Source organism: Protobothrops mucrosquamatus, unplaced genomic scaffold (assembly GCF_001527695.2).
Source record: "Protobothrops mucrosquamatus isolate PMUCROS unplaced genomic scaffold, P.Mucros_1.0 scaffold3713, whole genome shotgun sequence".
Lineage (NCBI taxonomy): Eukaryota > Metazoa > Chordata > Lepidosauria > Squamata > Viperidae > Protobothrops > Protobothrops mucrosquamatus.
Genome location: NW_015389667.1, coordinates 55,336 through 74,700, shown reverse-complemented (window position 1 = coordinate 74,700; position 19,365 = coordinate 55,336). Strand labels below are relative to the sequence as shown.

Genomic DNA, 19,365 nt, shown 5'->3' with positions numbered 1-19,365 from the left:
ATAAAAATAGGTTAAAAGTGCAATGTTAAAAGGGATTAAAAAGTTAGAAGTTAAAATAAAAATAAAAGAAAATAATAATAATAAAAAAAGCTTTTGCTTTTGGAGGAGCTCTTTACAGCCTTTGAACAACTTTGGAGACAGACAATGGAGGAGATTCGAACCACTGAACTATATTTTTCAAAGATCCTGGAGCACAGGGAAACTACCAGAGGACTCTCCCTTCCAGCTCTGTTCTGATTGGTATTGATTTCCTGAGTCCTGCTCCTGGGCAAGGGTCTCCGGATAGACTGGGCCTGGCTGAGTGGGGGGGTGTGTGTGTTTCCACAGAGCCAGCGGGCGTCCAGGCCCTTCCTGCCTCCCCCTTTCCTCTTGTAGCCGGGAGTTCCGCAGGGGAAAGGAGCTGCGGCGCCGGCGGGGAGCGAGGGCAGCGCAGCCGGGCGGCGGGGGGGGGGGCGAAGCGCAGTCCCCGGGGAGCGCGATCCTTGATTAATTCGCCCGTCTAGACAGCAGCGGCGGCGACGGCGGCGGCTTATCGGCTCTGGCATCGCCTCTCCCAGCCAGACCGCGGCGGGGGAAGACGGGGGTGGCCCCCCCCGGATCCGGGGATTGACCTGATTCCCACCGGAGGGGGAGCTTCCCCCCCCCCAGCCTCAGCCTGGCCAGGGGTCTCGGGGGTGATCTGGTAGGGCGTGGAATTGGGGGGGGGGGTCCAAGGCAGGAATAGCCCCAGGGTCTCAGCCACCCCCTCTCCAGGGGCACAATGCGGGGGGGGGCCCTGGCAGCTCCCATGAAAAGGGGGGGGGCTTCTTTTCCGGGCAAAACCCCCCACCTTGCTAGCCAGGTAGAAGCTCTGAATAGGACTTTAGGCAAGGCTCTCCAACTTCGGCCAACTTTACGCCCGGGGGACTTCAACTCCCAGAATTCCCCAGCCAGCCAGCCACGTCCGCAAGGCTGAAAGTTGCCAAAGTTGGGAGACCCCCTTGCTTTAGAGGACCCGGCTTAGCTTCTCCCCCATCGGTTTTTCTCCCAGGCAACCCTACTTTCACCCCCCAAAAATCCCAATGTTTCGGTGGGGGGGTGGGTAGCAGCCTTTCTACATTAAGGAAAAAGATTTTGGGGCAAAGGATAAGTAGAAAAACCGTGCCCCCCCCCCTCCCCAGAAGCCTTATGGAGTCGCACTTCTGCACTGGCCTCGTTGAAATTTCAGCCACGGGGCAAATATTTATAAATATATAAGCTCAACATTCCACTTTTCCATGGGACAAGGATGCTCAAAGTGTTAATTACTAGCAGTAATTAAATGGAGGAAGAAACGGGAGGTATTTATTCATCATTCAATGAGATGCCACTAGAACAGGGGTAGGCAACCTTGGCTCTTTTATGACTCGTGGACTTCAACTCCCAGAATTCCTGAGCCAGCATAGCTGGCTCAGGAATTCTGGGAGTTGGAAGTCCACGAGTCATAAAAGAGCCAAGGTTGCCTACCCCTGCACTAGAATAAGCTGTTTCTGATCTTTGGACTGACAACTAGAGGTGGGGAGGGGGCCGAGACCCATGGCACTTGCAATGGGGGTTTATTCCAGTTCGGGACTGGTCTCTCACAACCGTCTGCCTTTAAGATGCAGAGAAAGTCTTTCTGGAAAAGAATATGGGGGTCTCGGCCCCGACCCAATGTGCTGGTTTATCTGATCTTAGGCAAGAGTCAGTCCATGTGAAATCACACTGTCTCCTCTGGGAAGAACAGTGACACCAATGATGAAGCAGAGAAGGAAGGTGAAAAATGATCGAGAATGATCCCCAAAAGAGCATCTACCCCATTTTGGGCCCTACAAGGCCATACTTGATTTCTGAGGAGCAGGAGAGCAACCTGTATAGGACTTTCATTAGGTAGACCTTGCAGAAGGCCCTCCAGGAGAAACATCTCCTTGGGTTTGGGTCCTGACTCTGGAGGATGGGACACTTGTATCTCAACACTACTTCTAGATAATCTCTTCCGGCGTGATGCTTCCAGATGTTTGGTCTTCAACACTTTTCACCCCTAGCTACCACGATTTTTATAGGAACTCAAGTCCAACTCTTGAGGAGGGAGCAAATTGGAAAGGAGGGCTTGTAGGATATCTACCAGAAGAGAGGAATATTCCTATTTATTTGGCCAAGAAAGCCTTCTGGGTAAACGTTAGATGTGGCAATCCGACTCTTTCAATTTAGTGACTCCACTTTTGCAGGTATTTCGATCCTTCACAAATGTCGATCAGAAGAAATATTCACGGGAAGAGATTAATGTACAGCACACAAACAGAGGCCAACTACAGAATTCAGAATGGCAGAAAATAGTCTACTCCTGAATTTATCACTGTGAGGAATAAGATAATCAGGAGTAAGAAGACCTGCTACATGTTATCTTAATCCCTGGAAATACTTCCTGAGGGGCGTATTTCATTTATTCGACCGATATCCTGTCTTTTTGTCCAAGAGCTCAAGGTGGCATTCATATATTTTTTTTATACCAACAGGAGATGCTGAGGGTGGGATGAGAAGGGGGGGGTGTCTTCCTGGTGGGAGCCTACCACTTTAACCCCTACCTTAAAAGCGATTCAGAATATGTACTTTGAACCTCACATAGACATACCACTTCTGGGCTGTTCATGATAGCATTGTTCCAATATTTGAGGGGCTGCCGTCAAGAAGAGGAGGGGGTCAACTTATTTTCCAAAGCACCTGAAGGTGGGACAAGATGCAATGGATGGAAAGTAATCAAGGAGAGAAGCAACCTAGAACTAAGAAATTTCATGACAGAACAATTAATCAGCGGAACAACTTGCCTCCAGAAGTTGTGAATGCTCCAACATTGGATGTTTTCAAGAAGAGATTGGACAACCACTTTTCTGATATGGTAGATGGTTTCCTGATGGAGTAGGGGGTTGGACTAGAAGACCTCCAAGGTCCCTTCCAACTCTGTTCTTCTGCCATTGCTTGACAGTGAGAACAATTAATCAACAGAATGGCTTCTCTCCAGAAACTGTGGGTGTTCCAACACTGGAGGTTTTTAAGAAGAGAATGGACAGCCCTTTGTCCAGAATGATATAGAGCAGTGATGGCGAACCTTTTAGAGACCGGGTGCCCAAACTGCAACCCAAAACCCAGTTAGGTATCGTTGGGTGCTGAGTGGGCGTGGCCCATTGGGTGGGTGTGGCCCATTGGGTGGGCGTGGCTGTGGTGGTAATGGCAGATTGGGTGGGACTAAAAAGTTCAATCAATCAATTCCAACTTTGCAAGAACTTTTTTTCCCCCGCGAAAAGTTGAAATTGATTGATTGATTGAACCTTTTTTCTTGCACATGGCGACGGAGGCCTAAAGCGAAAAGGTTTTATAAAACCCAGCTGAAGGCCTAGGACTGGGGCGATGGCGCGCGTGCCCACAGAGAGGGCTCTGAGTGCCACCTCTGGTACCCGTGCCATAGGTTCGCCACCACGGATATAGAGTCTCCTTCTTGAGCAAGGGATTGGACTAGAAGACCTCCAAGGTCCCTTCCAACTTTGATATTCTGCTTCTTTAAGCTTCTGCATGAACTTGAAACCTTAAGAAAGGTTTCAAAGCAGTTCTACTTCTGCCTGTTAAAGCAGCAACATCTAAGAAGGCTTGGAGGCTCAATCATCTGAAAACGAAAACAGAATCATATCATACTTTCAGTGCTGGCTTCTGAGAATGACGATAATTGATGGTGACACAAATGCAATCCAACCTCACGTGTTCCAATATTTCTTTTAATGAACTTAGTGAAAACCACCACTTACAGAGAAGGAAAACGGCCATTATCAAAATGCCCGACGTTTGCAACATGCCCACAAAATTTAAAGTAAACCGGAACCGGTGCCCCAAATAATATTCTCACCTGGGGTTGAAATTCCTCTAGCTTATTATCTACATCGAGAACGTTGTGCTTCCTAAAAAACCAAAAACATTGGAAGCTCGGATACCAACAGTTGTACAACCCCCCCCCCCCCTCCAGACAACCAAACAACATGAATTGCTTTAGGAAAAAGTCTTTAGAACAGGAGACCGGGAAAATATTACTGAAATGAAAGGAACAAATGTAGAAAACATTCATTGGTTGGTTTCTATTTAGAACAGTGGGTTGGTTTTTTTTTCAAAATTGGCAACTTTAAGAGGTGTGGACTTCAACTCCCAGAATTCCTCAGCCAGCTGTGAGTTGAACTCCTCACTTCTTAAAGTTGCCAAGTTTGAAACCCCCCCCCCACTGATTTAGAGGATAGTTTTAGCAGCATTACAAAATGCCAAATATTCTACTGTGTAGAAAAACAGGACACAAGGGTGAATGACAAGGGGGTCTGCAGGATGTGGTCAAAAAAGCCAAGATGGGGCCCACAGACACAGATATAAAATTATGTGGCCATGATTGCCATTTTGACTTTTTTGACCTCCTGAGGGACAGCAGGGCTTTCTTCAATCTATAGTTCAGCTGGTTATGTCAAACTACAACACCCACATTAGTGAGAAAACGCTGGGAGTTATAATGCCAGCTGGAGATGGCAGATTGCAGAAAGATATACACTCATAATAAAAGAAATCTTTGTTTTTCCAAAACCATGAAACAGGATTTCAAAATATGTACAAGTCTTCCGACCGAAGTAGTGCAAATGATACGTTTTTTTAAAATATATATATATATACCTCTCTCTATGTATATTTATCTACAATATAGGCGTTGCCAAGATCGAAGAAATCTTTCCAACAGTCATCTTCAAGACAACCAACATTGCTCAACAAGGGGGGGAAAAACCGTCTTGGAAAAACAAAACAAAACAAAACAATTAAATAAATTATCCTTTTTTCTCTTTCTTCAAGAAAAACTGCCGGGCGTCTTCCCAGGTCTGCCGCGGGAACCTGTTTAACAGCTCCAAGTAATCTTGAGAAGTGAAGAATGTTTCTGCCAAATGAAGAACACAGACTTACTTTAGAATTATGTTGGGATAATCCTCTGCTGGGTTTGGGGGTAGAGGTCTCACTCCATGCCCCCCTCCCCCAGATTTGCCTTACCTTAGAATCTATTTTCTGCTTTTTAAAAGAAGCTCAGTTAAAAAAAAAAAAGCGATTTAGCATTGGGTCAACTTTCCGCAGGAATCAAAAGATCCAGCAGGAACTTCCAGTTTTCCCGCGAGCCGTCTCCTAAAACGCCACCGTGCGAGGTTTGAACACGAGACCACGGTTTAATTTGATCGCCTGGATATTACTTACCCCTTTGTTGCGAAGGCTGGTTGTCTGTTTGGCCCGAGCCTTGTGTAGAATCCTACAGAAACAAAAGCCAAATGTGGTCCAGGTTTGTCCGAAACACAATACTGCCTGGATTTCCCAGCCAAGAGCCAAAAATATATGCGAGCCGACTCGGAAAATGCTTCTTTTAATACAACGCTTTCCTCTTTAAAAGTTGTCAAAACAGCCACGGTTGTGATAGGTTTTAGCAGGAGAAAAACTTTGAAGTAACAAGTAAACTTGGCTTTTTTTTTTTTAAATGGCTTTTCCTCCCCATTTCTAAAAATGAATACTTTTTTTTTTTTTTAAGGGGTGTCATTATTATTATTTTCTGTTTCTCTGCATTTGGACAGTTCTGTGCTTTTGCATCCCTGTACATGCAACCTGATCGGATTCTCTCTGCTTGGCCCAATTCCCCATATGGTAAACATTTATTTTCCAGTCTAAGGGTTAGATTCTCACATTGGATCTTCGTCCCCCCCCCCGAATGAAACAGGATGCTGGCCTCGGGAAGGCACTCATTGTGTCTCCCCACCAGAGCACGCAACTGGAAATCCAAGTATCCGTGTAAATCTGTTTTTCATTTTGCAATATCTGGGAGAAGAAAATAAACTCAGCTTTTTATGCAGCCTAATTGTTTGTTTATTTGTTTGATACTATTTTATTAGATTTTTATTTATTTATTTTTTTAAAAAAAGAGAAATCAGATTACTAAACAATTTCGACAGGCCAGAGGAAGCTCAGTTGTCTTCGGGTTACAGAACCAGAGAGGTTTATGTGAACAAAAATTTTAAAAAGATATCAATGCTAATTAAAATTAAGCTGGATATGACTGAGGCTAGATTGCCCCGGTTTTTGAATGATGTAACTACATATATCGATTACTTTACTGGTCAAAACAATAGTTCATTTTTCATGTAGGCAATCAAGTCTTTTGTTTTTTTATCACTTGCAGTAGCCAAAATCATTCACAGTTGCTAATTTGTGCTTTCAAAAGAGTTACAGAAGAAAACTTCCTCCATAAAAATGCATTTCATCCTTCCGTTCTTCATTTAATGGATCTGATCTCTCGGTTTTATGATCTGAGCCTTGTTTTTCATTTTTTGCTGCTATTGTGGTATATTTTTATGTATTTATTTACAATTTCACTCTCGAATATAAATATTGCCAAGTCTTGCAGAAACCGCTTTAAATGGATGGGAAAAAACGTTTAAATCTTTCAACCATTTTACAGATTTGCAACAGGTTAAGCACTACAAATTTGGAATGTGTCTTGAAGGTTGATAGGAGCAATTAAATGTCTATGCATGGACATGTGCACATAAATAAACATTGCTTTGTACAAGCTGATTATTAAAGTAGACTGCTGGCATGCCAAAAAAATGTGCATCCTTACACACATAAAAAAGAATGATTGTTTATGTAAACTGGAATTTCTGATCTAAACATTTAGCACAGCCGATATTTATTGCCACTGGCAACAGAATCTAAAGTTCATATCTGTAATTAAAAAAAATAAACCCTCCATTCTATTTAAATATTGGCAACATTTACATTTTGGTATCAGTTGCATTATATTAAAACTAGATTTGTCTGTTGAATGGGATCATGGTATCTATTTCAGGAGCTTACCTGCATCTTAGGAAGTATCAGCTGTTCAAATTTTTAGCAGAATGAACTAGGCACATTTTAAGAAAAAACATCAGCCGATAAGAGTATTCTCCAAAAATATTTAGCAAATTTTTATGAGATAAAACTTTGGACCATAAACAAGCCTTTCATTTGGGAAAAAATGGAAAACTTTTCATTCCTTTCTTCCTCCCTCTCTCTCCTTTTTCCTTCCTTCCTTCCTTCCTTCCTTCCTTCCTTCCTTCCTTCCTTCCTTCCTTCCTTCCTTCCTTCCTTCCTTCCTTCCTTCTTTCCTTCCTCTTTCAAATTAAAAATTACCAGGCTTTTTTTAGGCAGAAATCTCTGTGTGATGACTTCACATCAACCAACGTTTACCTGAATGAAGGTGGCTAACAACACACAACTCATTTCTTGCTCCAGGATGATCTTGTTTTGTGGGTTATTGTAACAAGCGGCAATTAGTGTCGGAAAGAGGATTTTGATCAGTCGAGGGTCGCTGAAATACTGGAAAGGCAACTGGCACAGTTTCTGCAGCACGGTGGGATGGCGGCCGGATTGCACAATCACCTGAAAAATGCAGAGAGTACCACGTTAGTCAGCTGGGCTGATAGATTTCTCTGATCGCCTGGAAAAGGAGTAAAATCAAGTTATGAAGCCGAGAAGCATTAATTAATAAAAACAACAAGAAGCTATATTTTTTTTATTTTAAATATCGATTTTGGATTGCACCCTCCATCCAGCTACGACTTCTTTTTTCTGGTACTTGCAAAACTACACAATAAGAATTTTATAGAAAATACAAACTTTGGAATTCTTCAGTAACGACACAAAAAGGCAAAAAAAAAAAAATGACAGTTGATACCTACACGTACCTAGACAGGGAGAAAACACGTGTAAAATTGTAGTAACTGTGGTAAAAGATTAAGGAAAGTAGATATTTTAGGAAAGAGCTGCTCCTAAAAACTTGCTTTTCGGAACCACCAGAAAAGACAATGAAACACGTACAGCAGAGTTAGGATTCTGAGCAGTAGCTGAATAAGATCCTCCCATTAGGTCTTTTTTGAAAAAAAATATCTGGATTTTTATTAATGCCTTTGACGGGATTGTTTAGATAAATGGAGCTGCTGTCAGGCAAGGCAAACTTTACAGCAGAAGTTATGCTAAGCAATGCTCTTGTTGGTTTCTTCCAGGGAAAATTTCTTCAGTTATTTAATTCCACATAATAAAGAAACGGTAGATGACATCAGCTTAGGCTCAGGGGACACTCAGGAAGATAATAGCCATCATAAAATTAATGATAAGGAGGAGGAGGAGGAGGATGGTGACACGCAAAAGAACCGTTTGACCCACACAGGACTTTCTCGCCTCCAAGGAAACTCCTCCAATTGAGGACAGTGGTAGCTTTTTCTAAGGTTGCGATTCAGAAAAAAACAATAACTGCACGTTTTACAGGTATACACAGCAGGGCCAAGCTACGCTCCAAATTAAAACCAGAAGGTCAAAAAGGAAAAGAGAGAGAGAGAAAGAGATGGTTAAGAGGCCAGAGGAACATAAATTACAGGGATTTACAAGTTTCAAAGAACTTTTAACAATTCGCTAAGAACACATTCTCGGTTCATAATGCAGTTCAGGTCAAGCACCCATCGACCAGCGCAATAGTTCACATTTTTTAGTTCAATAGCGAAAATGAAATTGAAAACCTTCCAGTGAATACAAAGAGGAACCCCTTAAGTCTTCTAAATCCAAATGGAATTTTAAATACACAGGCTGTGGGAGGGTCCACCCTCCGTGCGAGGCAGGCAGGGGCTGTGGCTTTGAATGGCACCCCTCCCTCCAAAAAGGCAGGATTGCAATTGACGTCCTAAAAGTCTCGAAGCTACATTTTAATCAATATGGCCAGCTTCATCCAACGAGGTCCGTTCTTGCTGAGGTGTGCATTTCTTATTTTCATGAAAAACAAAACAACACAAAAGTTGTGGGTTTAGAAAAAGCACTTTTAACAGATTTTTCAGTGGTTAAAATTACCCCCAGCAAACGTTCAAAACAAACTGCTTATGTGGCCGCATACCTTGCGATGTTCACAAATGTTAATTCTGAAAACCCAACCTTTGCCACTTTTTGAGTATCTTCCAAAAATAAAGCTGCTTACAAGGAAAATTCGTATTTCTATCTTATCCTTTACTAAGTCGTATCTAACCTTGGGATATAGAAGATTATCATTAACCAAGGGATACGGGGCTATGTTGGTTATTCTACGTGTGCAATAATTGTTCTTTGTCTGATTCAAAGAAGTGGAATTTAAAATAGCCGCTTAAAAATGCTTTTATTAATGTCTTTTTGTTTGAAGACCGCAAACTGCTTCCTTGCCACACAGCTGAGAGTGAGTGAAAAATAAGATTTGCTCTAGAAACAGTTGCCCATTGCTCCTCATTTCGGGAAAGACAAAACTGTTGAAAAACAATTTCGCTGACCGCTTTCACGGATGAGGAACACTAGACAGCCTCACGACTGCAGGTGAAAGAGGTCCGACATTTTCAGAAATAAAAATAAGGCCACACGTTGGGTTCCTGTAGAATCCTTCCAGAATCCCGAGAGAATCACTGGAAGAACTTTTCCGAATCTTGCATGCTAAGGAGCAGCAGAGAACAAGTGGGAAGGAGACAGTTTCAAGAGGAATTTTGATTTTTTTTTTCCTAGTTAAACCAGCCTGACTTCAGGGGGTTGAGATGTGGACTCGACAGGCTGCTTTGATCTTTGGTTTATAATACATTTCTTAACAAATGAAGGCTTGTAAGGGTCCTTGAAAAGGTCTACTCCCAAATTAATGGAAAAGGCAACTAAAAGGCCAAATTCTTGGAAGATGCAGATATTGGGGAATAAAGTCTTATTTTATGCCTTGTATTTTATTGAATGAAAAACAAGATTCTTAGTTAACACCACTGCCTGTTTTAACAAACCATGGAAGGTTTTTTCCTGTGTTTTTGCACACGGCTGGCTTAACTACCTGCAGAAGCTCGGTGGAATTCTCTCTACACGCTCTCTCTTTCGTTCCTTAAACACAACGCTGGTGTGAGAGTTGTGCTCGGATTACGGGACTTCTGGTTGGGGGCTCACACACCCTTTTTGTGCCAGACTCAGGGGCTAAGATAGTGCAATGTTGAGTTGGCACCTTGGCGAGATACATTCAAGCTACTGCTTGTTCATACCTCCAAAATCACACTAGCTCGTTCACCAAACGTAAAGCCTCACCTTATACACAGCAATGAAACCTTTGATAGTCAACATTTAAATATCATTAAGAGCAGGAAAAGCCATACGTGAAGAGGGTGGCTCCATCAAGGACTGGGAAAAAGGAGGGACGTCCAACAAGGCAACTCTTGTGAGGAATGCTGCCATGATCTGCTGCCAGAGAAGACCACTTCTTCTTGACCACAGAAAAAGCCACCTTCTGGAGGAGTTTTGATTGATCAGCTCTGATGGCACCTCCCATCTGTTGTTTTCATCACATTTCTTCTTCTCCTCTTTCACTTCCTCCTTCTCTCTTGGAAGGCTTATTTGAACTTTAGGTTTTTTTCAGCTCTATGGGCAGGCAAAGCCCTAACCTGTAGGAAGCTCCAGAGATATTTTATGGAACCTACACTACTGAATCCTGGCTTAATACGATGGAGAGGGTGAGGATTAAACTATCGGCTATGAAAGGGTATTGTTGGGGCTGAAGTGAACCACCTTTAAAGCAAAATTCTTATCAACTTTTTGTTAACTCTTAAAGGTTTTCATTTTTCCATGTTTAATGCTTTTAATGCTCTAATGGTTTCATATTGTTGCTTTATGATGTAAGCCGTCTGGAGTCTAGGACAGCGAGATGGGCAGCACATAAATTATATAAAAATAAAATAAAATAATAATAAAATAAAACAATAAAATAAAACAATAAAATAAAACAATAAAATAAAACAATAAAATAAAATAATAAAATAAAATAACAAAATAAAAAAATAAAATAAAATAATAAAATAAAAAAATAAAATAAAATAATATAATAAAATAAATACAGGTAGTTCTTAACTTACAACAGCTCATTTAGTGACTGTTCAAAGTTACAATGAGACTGATAAAAGTGACTTACGACCGTTTTTCACACTTACGACCCTGGCAGCATCCCCTGTGGTCATGTGACCAAATCCAGACGCTTGGCGACTGTCTCATATTTATGACGGTTGCCGTGTCCCTGGGTCATGGGATTCCCTTTTGCAACCTTCTGACAAGCAAGGTCAACGGGGAAGCCGGTTTCACTTAACAGTGACTTGCAGCGATTTGCTTAAGGACCGTGGCAAGAAAAGTCATAAAATGGGGCATACCTCACATAACCAATGTCTCACTGAACAACAGAATTTTGGGGCTCAACTGCGGCCGTTAGGTCGAGAATTACCCGTAAAAATAAAATCATAAAAATAAAATAAAAGTAGAAACGGGCTGGTTTGCCTTTGGATGGGTGTTCTTTACCGGGTCTGCATTCCCCCAGTAGGGTCAACCGCCTTAGGAATGCTGGGGTTAAAAAGTTCTGGGAGACCCCGAAGGAGACCACACTCAAAATCTGATAAGGGGCTCCGTGGGGTGATAACTTGCATTGACTGACAGTTATAGGAACCCATCCTTTCCAAGCGAGTTCCTGCGGTCTATGGTTTCTAAGAGCACAATGGGCCATTTAACCATTTAAATGCATTTGGGTGAGGTTATTTATAACTCCATAAAAAAAGAAATCCGTTCCTCCTCGTGTGATGGAGCTCTGGAATGTACCTTCTCCGGCTCTCAAATTAGATCTGCATTATTTCTTTGCTACTCTATAAACAAATCCGGGGCTGTAACCGTTTAATCAGAAGGATATGTCATCTTGGGGGGGGGGTCAAACTCTTTACCCATCTGTTTCTCAAAGGTTTAACATTAGAAAGGCTTCATGTTTTGGGGAGTGGGGGGTGGGTGAGGAAACGAAGACCTTTTATTTTTTTCTAGGAATATTTATCATGTTTCCTCCCCTATAATTTGGTGGACATGCAGTTGGCTAGACCTTTAAAGGCTAAATCTTTCTCTTAAAGGAGTAATAGTGTTGGAAGGTGATCAATCTGACTTTAAAATGAAATTTTAAAAATGAATACAGAATAACTGAGTTGGAAGGGACCTTGGAGGTCTTCTAAGCCCAGCTTCCTGGTCAAGCAGGAGACCCTATGTAATTCTGGGCAATGGCTGTCCAATGTCTTCTTAAATATATAACATTAATTTATGTTAATTATATCTTCTTTGCATTACATCCTCCCTCCCTTTTGTAAATCTGAGTGCAGTCCTGGGGTGACTTACTTAACTGTTACTTGTTTAGTGACAGAGGTCCCAGTCCCAATTATGGTTGTAAATTGAGGATTATCTTTAGTTCCTAAGTTGTAGTTAGGGACCTCAGCATTTGAAACAATTGCGGTAAAGAAGACAATGTTCTCCCCTGCAATAAACTGGATTGCGTGAGATCATGATAACAATAGCCCTTAGATTTATATGCTGCTTCATAATGCTTTATAGTCAGTTTAAGCGGTTTACAGAGTCAGCATCTTGCCCTCAACAATCGGGATCCTCATTTTATGACCTTGGAAGGATGGAAGGCTGAGTCAACTTTGAGCTGGTCAGGATTGAACTGCTGGCAGTGGGCAAAATTAGCCAGCAATGCGGCATTCTAACCACTTCACCACAATGTATGGATGTATGGGTGGGTGGATAGAAGGAAAGAAGGACAATAATACTTAGATTTATATACCGCTTCACAATGGTTTACAGCCAGTTCAAGTGGTTTTACAGAGTCAGCATCTTGCTCCCCCAACAATCTGGGTCCTCATTTTACTGACCTCGGAAGGATTGACGGCTATCGTTCCCACATCATGTCTAATCATACCCTTAAATGGTGTTGACTGATCGACTTCTTACACGTGTACGAAAGATGCATTTGCGCAAAACAAGAACCGGATCGAATGTATCCCTGCCTAAACTTCCACGGACCGCATCCACAGCTGCCGCTCAGCCCAGGATCCCAAACCTCAAGGACAGCCGGCCCCGTGTATGTCAGAACTAAGCTAGCAAAATGACCATAACGGTGACACCTTTTAAACGTTGCCTAGATTGTCATCTTAATCCAATTAAAAAGAATAAACAAGCCTACATTGGAAACAGATAAACAAACTTTAAGCCAAAGGACGTATGAGTAACAGATGTAAGTAAATCTAGAGCTGGAGGGTGGGGAGGGGGTCAAAGGGGTGGGTGGAGGGAAGACTTGGGAAGAGAGGAAAAAGGCTCACTTCCCTTGAGCTGTCTGTAGACCTTCTTGTTACAAATGCAGACAGATTCCTTCCTTGCAAAGATTATTCTACAGACGCCTTTTCATGCCGAGTTTAATGAGCTAATGCCATGGGAACAAAGAAGAGATCTGTAGAAGTGAATCATTTTTTGGCATCGTATGGTGGTGGTGGTCACCCTGCACATTCTGGTGGTGAACCACCAAGAGCTATTCAGCTCTGCAGGGCCCGCAAAACATCAGGCACGCCCTCTCAGCACCTGAATGGATCACTAAGGTGAATAGATTCCGACCGAAGAGCGCTCAGGGTTGAACGGTGGGGTTTTTNGTGCTCTCTGAGCTTGCTGGTTTTCTTGCAGACGTTTCATGACCCAACTAGGTAACATCATCAGTGCTAGAGGGGTTTGCAAGAGGAGGAGGAGGAGGAGATGGACTGTGTGAGATGAACAATTCTGATGGTTGTTTCCCCCCCCCCCAGTCACGTGCCATGAACACTGCCACATTTATTAACAATCATGTGACTTTTTGCCCCAAACCAGCAGCTACGTCCGGTTTGGGCAAATTGGTGACCACAGTCAAACATTAAGCACCCACCGGTTTGCTTAATGACCGCCGTGTTCAGTGAACAATGGTCGCAAAAAGGTCGTAAAATGGCTCAGACCCAATTGACCCAAATGACAGACCCAATTTACGACTGCTACAACTTGGCATGGACTACGAGGGGCAGGCTCCATTATGGTCAAGAACTACCATTGCACCTGTTTAGTGGACGAATGGACACTGAGAGGTGATTAACAAGCACAAGTATCATAATGACAAGAACGACCCTCCCCTCATCTGGTATCTTGCGGTGAGGCAGCTCGGGCACGGCCTTAGCTGAAAAGGAATCATTTCTTTAAAAGAAAGAAGTGGATATTTAAAAGTACTTTCTCCAAGCCGCTCATATTAAGCTGATCTTAAAACAAGGAAAGGGCTTCCAACTGTAACGTTTGCTTCCGAGATCCGGATGCCTTTCAGTTCACAAAGGGGCAAAAATTGTAAAGCTGCTGGTAAATACATGCCCAATATTATGCTGTCCGAGTTATAATTTGGAGCACTGGGAGACAAATGGCCGGTGCATTGTAAAAATAAATAAATAAATGAATATGCAAAGGTTTTTTTTCTTTCTTTGCTCTTTTTAGAAATTCCCAACGCGGCAATGCGGAGGAAAGAAACTCATTCGTCATTCATGTTAATTTAATTATCAGACCCCCTTCAACTGTCCAATATAAAATGCAAATGTGCTCAAAAGTTGCCAGCCACCACGGGGTTTACTAATTAGATCAGGAGAAACTGCCCCCCCTCCCCAAGCGGCACAGGATGCAAGGAGCCTGCTAATTAACAGCAATACTTTTAATTAAGAAACGGCAACTCTTTTGGGAAGCCCTCAATTGGCTTTGTCGTTTATAAGTGGGGCTGAAGCCTTTGTTCTCCTTACCCAGGATTCCCTTCGGTGCCCATCCGTGGTATCGTGGGACCTGTTCAGCCGACGGGTGAGTGATGAAATGGGCTAACAAATAGGGAGGGAGGGAGATTTTTGTGGGATAGGGATAGTTCCCCCCCCAGGGAATAAAAGGAAGCTAAATCTCTTTCGGCCCCCCCAAAACTATATAAATGAAAGCTCAGATCGTGAAGTTCCCACCAAATGGAGCCCCTGGCCAGGAGTTACGGAGAGGTGACCAGGCCTTGGAGAGGAGAACATTCCCAGCTGTTGCATATCCAGGTGGAATGTCTGTGGCGATTGTCCATCATCCAGGTCATGCTTTTCGGTGGTTTTTCTTCTTTGAAAACGTTTCGTTTCTCATCCCTGAAGCTTCTTCGGTTTGGAACTGAAGAGGCTTCTTGGATGGGAAGTGACAGGTTTTCAAGGAAAAAAACCTTGAGAAAGTCCAGTTGCCTTTTGGAAAAGCATCTTTGGGACGTCCAGGTTGGATTGTAAAAACAACATTTTTATGTCCCTGGACGGCCGATTCCAGAAAGGCTTATCAGAGCAAGGGTGTGCCTAGTTTGTTCTACTGGTTATGGCAAATACAACCCATCTCTTTTTGATCAGAATGTGACCAATTAATCTGCTTTGGATGCAAAAAGTGGTGAAGGTAGTCCTCAACTTACGACGAGTTGCTTAGTGACTATTCAAAGTTACAACGGATCTATCCTGGGGGCTTCTTACAACTCGGATTTGCAGTTCTGACAGTTGTCCCTGCCCCCATGGTCATGTGACCTAACTTCAGACACTCAGCAACCAGGCTGCATTTATAGCAGTGATGGTGAACCTATGGCACGGGTGCCAGAGGCGGCACTCAGAGCCCTCTCTGTGGGCCCGCGCGCCGTCGCCCCAGTCCTAGGCCTTCATCTGGGTTTTATAAAACCTTTTCGCTTTAGGCCTCCACCGCCGTGTGCAAAAAAAAAAAAAAAAAGGTTCAATCAGTCAATTTCAACTTCTCGCGGAAAAAAAAAAGATCTTGCAAAGTTGGAATTGATTGATTGAACTTTTCAGCCCCACCCAGTCTGCCGTTACCACCGCAGCCACACCCACCCAATGGGCTACACCCACCCAATGGGCCACACCCACCCAGCACCCGACCATACATAAGTGGGTTTTGGGTTGCAGTTTGGGCACTCGGTCTCTAAAAGGTTCGCCATCACTGATTAATAGTGTCCTGTAGTCACATGACCACGTTATACATTGGTTTTGTTGAAAACTGGCACTGATTACCAGTTTTCGGTCAAACTGCATGCTGACTGAGGAATTCTGGGAGATGAAGTCCACATATGTTCAAGGTTGGGAAACATTGGGCTGAAAACCTCTAAACAGGCCTCCGTACCTGGTTGTCTGGATGGTTGACAGTGAAGTAGCCCACACAGACAATGACTTCGTGAAGCAGCACTTCGCAGGTGTGGTGGGAACAGTGCCAGAGCAGGGAGCTGATGATGTGCCGAAATGCCAGGGAGAGACCTTCAGCGCCAACCACAGACTGGAGGGAAAGGAGAGAAATCTTAGAGGCATCTTCTACAAACATCCGACTGAATCCAAGGATTGATGTGAAGTCTTGTTTTTTTAAAATAGGTTAAGCCTGTTTGGGGCCTACTCTCCACTTGGAGGGGGGGGATTTCCACCTAATGTGCACCCAAAAAGATGTTATGGATGGTGTGGGCAATTGGGGAGGATCTTGCCAATAGCAAGAGGACTTGGTATCTCAGGTGGCATTGGATTCCCAAATTAAGAATCTGTAAAATCAAGAAATAGAAGAGAATCCTGTCAAGTCCAAGTCCACGTCAAGTCCAATCAAGTCAAGTCAAGTCAAGCCAAGTCAAGTGAAGAAAGTCAAACCAAGTCAAGTCAAGCCAAGCCAAGTCAGGTCAAGTGAAGACAAGTCAAGTCAAGTCACATTTTTATTATGGTCTTAAACCAGCACAGACTCCTTTCAATATATATATATTCCCTTTTCATCCCAACATTCCTTAAATGGCTTGATTGAAAATCTACCCACAGATTATAAAAGAGCTTCCTACCCCACAGCTTAATCAAAGCCATTTATTACTATTGGAAGAGGCTTCATTCCCAAAGCTATTTTCCAGTGGGGAAAAAAAATCAGTATTAGTCAAGGACAAAAAGCATGTTGAATTTCAGATAGGGGCTACTAAAAAGACAGGCAAATGTGTATGTGTGCGCTGAACACAAGCCAAGATCAATTGCCATCCAGGCAACTCTGGCTTGTTTTAATGAAGCCCAAATAGATACAACTCAAATACACTGGGGTTTACTCCTGCCCTTGTCTCTTTTCCCCTTCTTGGGACGGTCCTGCTATGAGCAATTTCAAATCCCTTAGTGGCAAGGAGTGACTCCATGAAGCTAGAGTGCATTACTTTTGCTTGCAGTTCCTATCAGCTCATTATACCGATACACTCTACCACCGAAGCTGGGTTCCTACTATTTGATAGCTTTGAACACTCTGGGCAATTGGTCCGTCCCTGGTCTTTGAGACCCGGCTATGTCTCTGTAGCTAGGTTATTGGCCTGGCTGCTTTTCAACGCCCAATCAAGTCAAGTGTACAGGCTGACACAACCTCCCAGCCACCATGGGTTGAACGCAGCTTGACGGATGGGCTGCAACTGCCTCTGTAAACTTGCCCCGACCATGCTTGTTCTGCCCCCGTTTGCACGACTCCAAATGTATTCCCCCCCTCCCCGCCTCGGTCACCCACTTGCAAAGAACAACCCTTTAAAATGTCATTGTTTGTCAAGTTGTAAGCAAAGGCAAAAAAAATCCTGGCTAGCTGAGGAGTTTAATGTGTGTTGGACGTGGGAGGAGGAAAAACGGGCAGGCAGGTTACGGCAGAGGGATTCGGGATAAGGCGGCTTTATCGGTGCAGCCCGGAGGCTCTATTTAATAAACATGTCATCCAGAAAAAGCGATGTGGGGTCAGAGGGGAGAAGGGAGGCAGGAGGCAGGGACATCAAAGCCTGCCCACTTGGAGGGAGCAGCAGCCTCTCGGTGGGAAAAGAGCCACTGGGCCCACACGGTTGGCTCTGGGTTGTTTAGTTTGGTGGACGATGGGTTAAACATGTATGGAGAAGAGCAGACTAAGGCTAGCTCCAAATTCATCTTGTGACTGGGGATGGCAAGTCATTTGATTCCTACTGTACTTACTGGCAGGAGGAGGAGGAGGAGGAGGAGAGGAAGAGGAGGAGAAGAGGAGGAGGAGGAGAAGAGGAGGAGGAGAAGAAGAAGAAGAAGAAGAAGAAGAAGAAGAAGAAGAAGAAGAAGAAGAAGAAGAAGAAGAAGAAGAAGAAGAAGAAGAAGAAGAAGAAGAAGAAGAAGAGGAGGAGGAGGAGGAGGAGGAGGAGGAGGGGGAGGGGGAGGAGGAGAAGAGGAGGAAGAGGAGAAGAGGAAGAGAAGAAGAAGAGGAGGAGGAGGAGGAGGAGGAGGAGAGGAGGAGGAAGAGGAGAAGAAGAAGAAGACGAAGAGGAGGAGGAGGAGGAGGAGAGAAGAAGGAGAAGGAGGGAGAAGGAGGTGGTGGAAGTTCTCAAACTTTCCTCTCTCATCAGTCTGACTTTTCTTCCTACTTTGGGTGTCTAAGTTGGCACTCTTTTCCTCATCCCTCCTCCTCTTTTTTTACCTTTTCTGTCATCTGTTTAGCTTACAAGCCAGGCCAGAAGAGACTCTTTAATAGTTTAGACTCACTTTTGGCTAGATGCCTCCAAGATGCCACAAAGCTGTCCAAGCCCAACTGAAATCTAGTGAAAGACTTGGCACAGTCCTGCCACGATGCCCCTAAGGGCGGGGGGGGGGAATGCTATGCCCTCTGCCCCTCCCTGATCATTTACTACTGGAGATGATGTGTCAACATTTTCTTGGACGGAGTCCTTTTTCCCAACAGAGGTCCCAACAGACGAAGTGCTCTGTGTTTATAGCCTCCTCCGATAACAAGTGGCCTCAGGGCACCAAAGATTGTATATAAACATTAACATTCTGGTTTGTTTCCCCCCTTCTCTGAGGAACCGCACATCCCCTCTACAACCGCTTTTAATGGCGGTTCAGTATCCTGCACTGCTTCTTCCTGACGCCTTCCCGCTGCTTAGATGCTCAAGATAAATGGATGATATCCTGAGAAATGTTGCCACTGAAATATTCTTTTCCTGTTGCCTACTTTTTTTGTGCTTGAGCATTTCGGACCGTAAATGCACGACCATCACTTTTTAAATAAATTAAAAAAAAAAAACCGAAAGAGGGGAAAGTGATCGACGGCTGAATTTGAAGAAATGCAGATGCTCTTTTATTCCGTGAAAATAAAACGTCCAGCTGGATCAGGGCCTCCGGAGAGAGATAGAGAAGAGAGGATTCTTGCAACTGAAAATCAAATGGCTTTTAAGAAAGCAACTCCTCTGAGCTCTATGACAGGGCTTTTCAACCTTTTCACCCATTGTACCACTTTTAGGAGGATATGGCAACATCTGAGTACCACCAGTCGCTTAGCAAGGTGTCAAAAACTTGATGACAAAAAAAAGGAAAAAAGTGATGAAGTACAGGTAGTCCTCGACTTACAACAGTTCGCTTAGTGACTGTTTGAAGTTACAATAGCACTGAAAAAGTGCCC

The 19,365-nt window shown here is 43.6% G+C and overlaps 1 protein-coding gene across 1 annotated transcript in view; it reads right to left on the bottom strand.

Annotated features, from left to right (window-relative positions):
• Nucleotides 1–4,841: 4,841 nt before the first annotated feature.
• Nucleotides 4,842–19,365, bottom strand: part of LOC107298101 (S phase cyclin A-associated protein in the endoplasmic reticulum) — a gene marked incomplete at its 5' end in the record, with an annotated part of 69,458 nt that continues 54,934 nt past the window's right edge. The window contains 4 exons of the mRNA XM_015827463.1: nucleotides 4,842–4,948; nucleotides 5,257–5,308; nucleotides 7,276–7,467; nucleotides 16,093–16,242. Coding sequence (XP_015682949.1) covers nucleotides 4,842–4,948; nucleotides 5,257–5,308; nucleotides 7,276–7,467; nucleotides 16,093–16,242 — 501 coding nt within the window. The remainder of the gene's footprint in view (nucleotides 4,949–5,256; nucleotides 5,309–7,275; nucleotides 7,468–16,092; nucleotides 16,243–19,365) is intronic.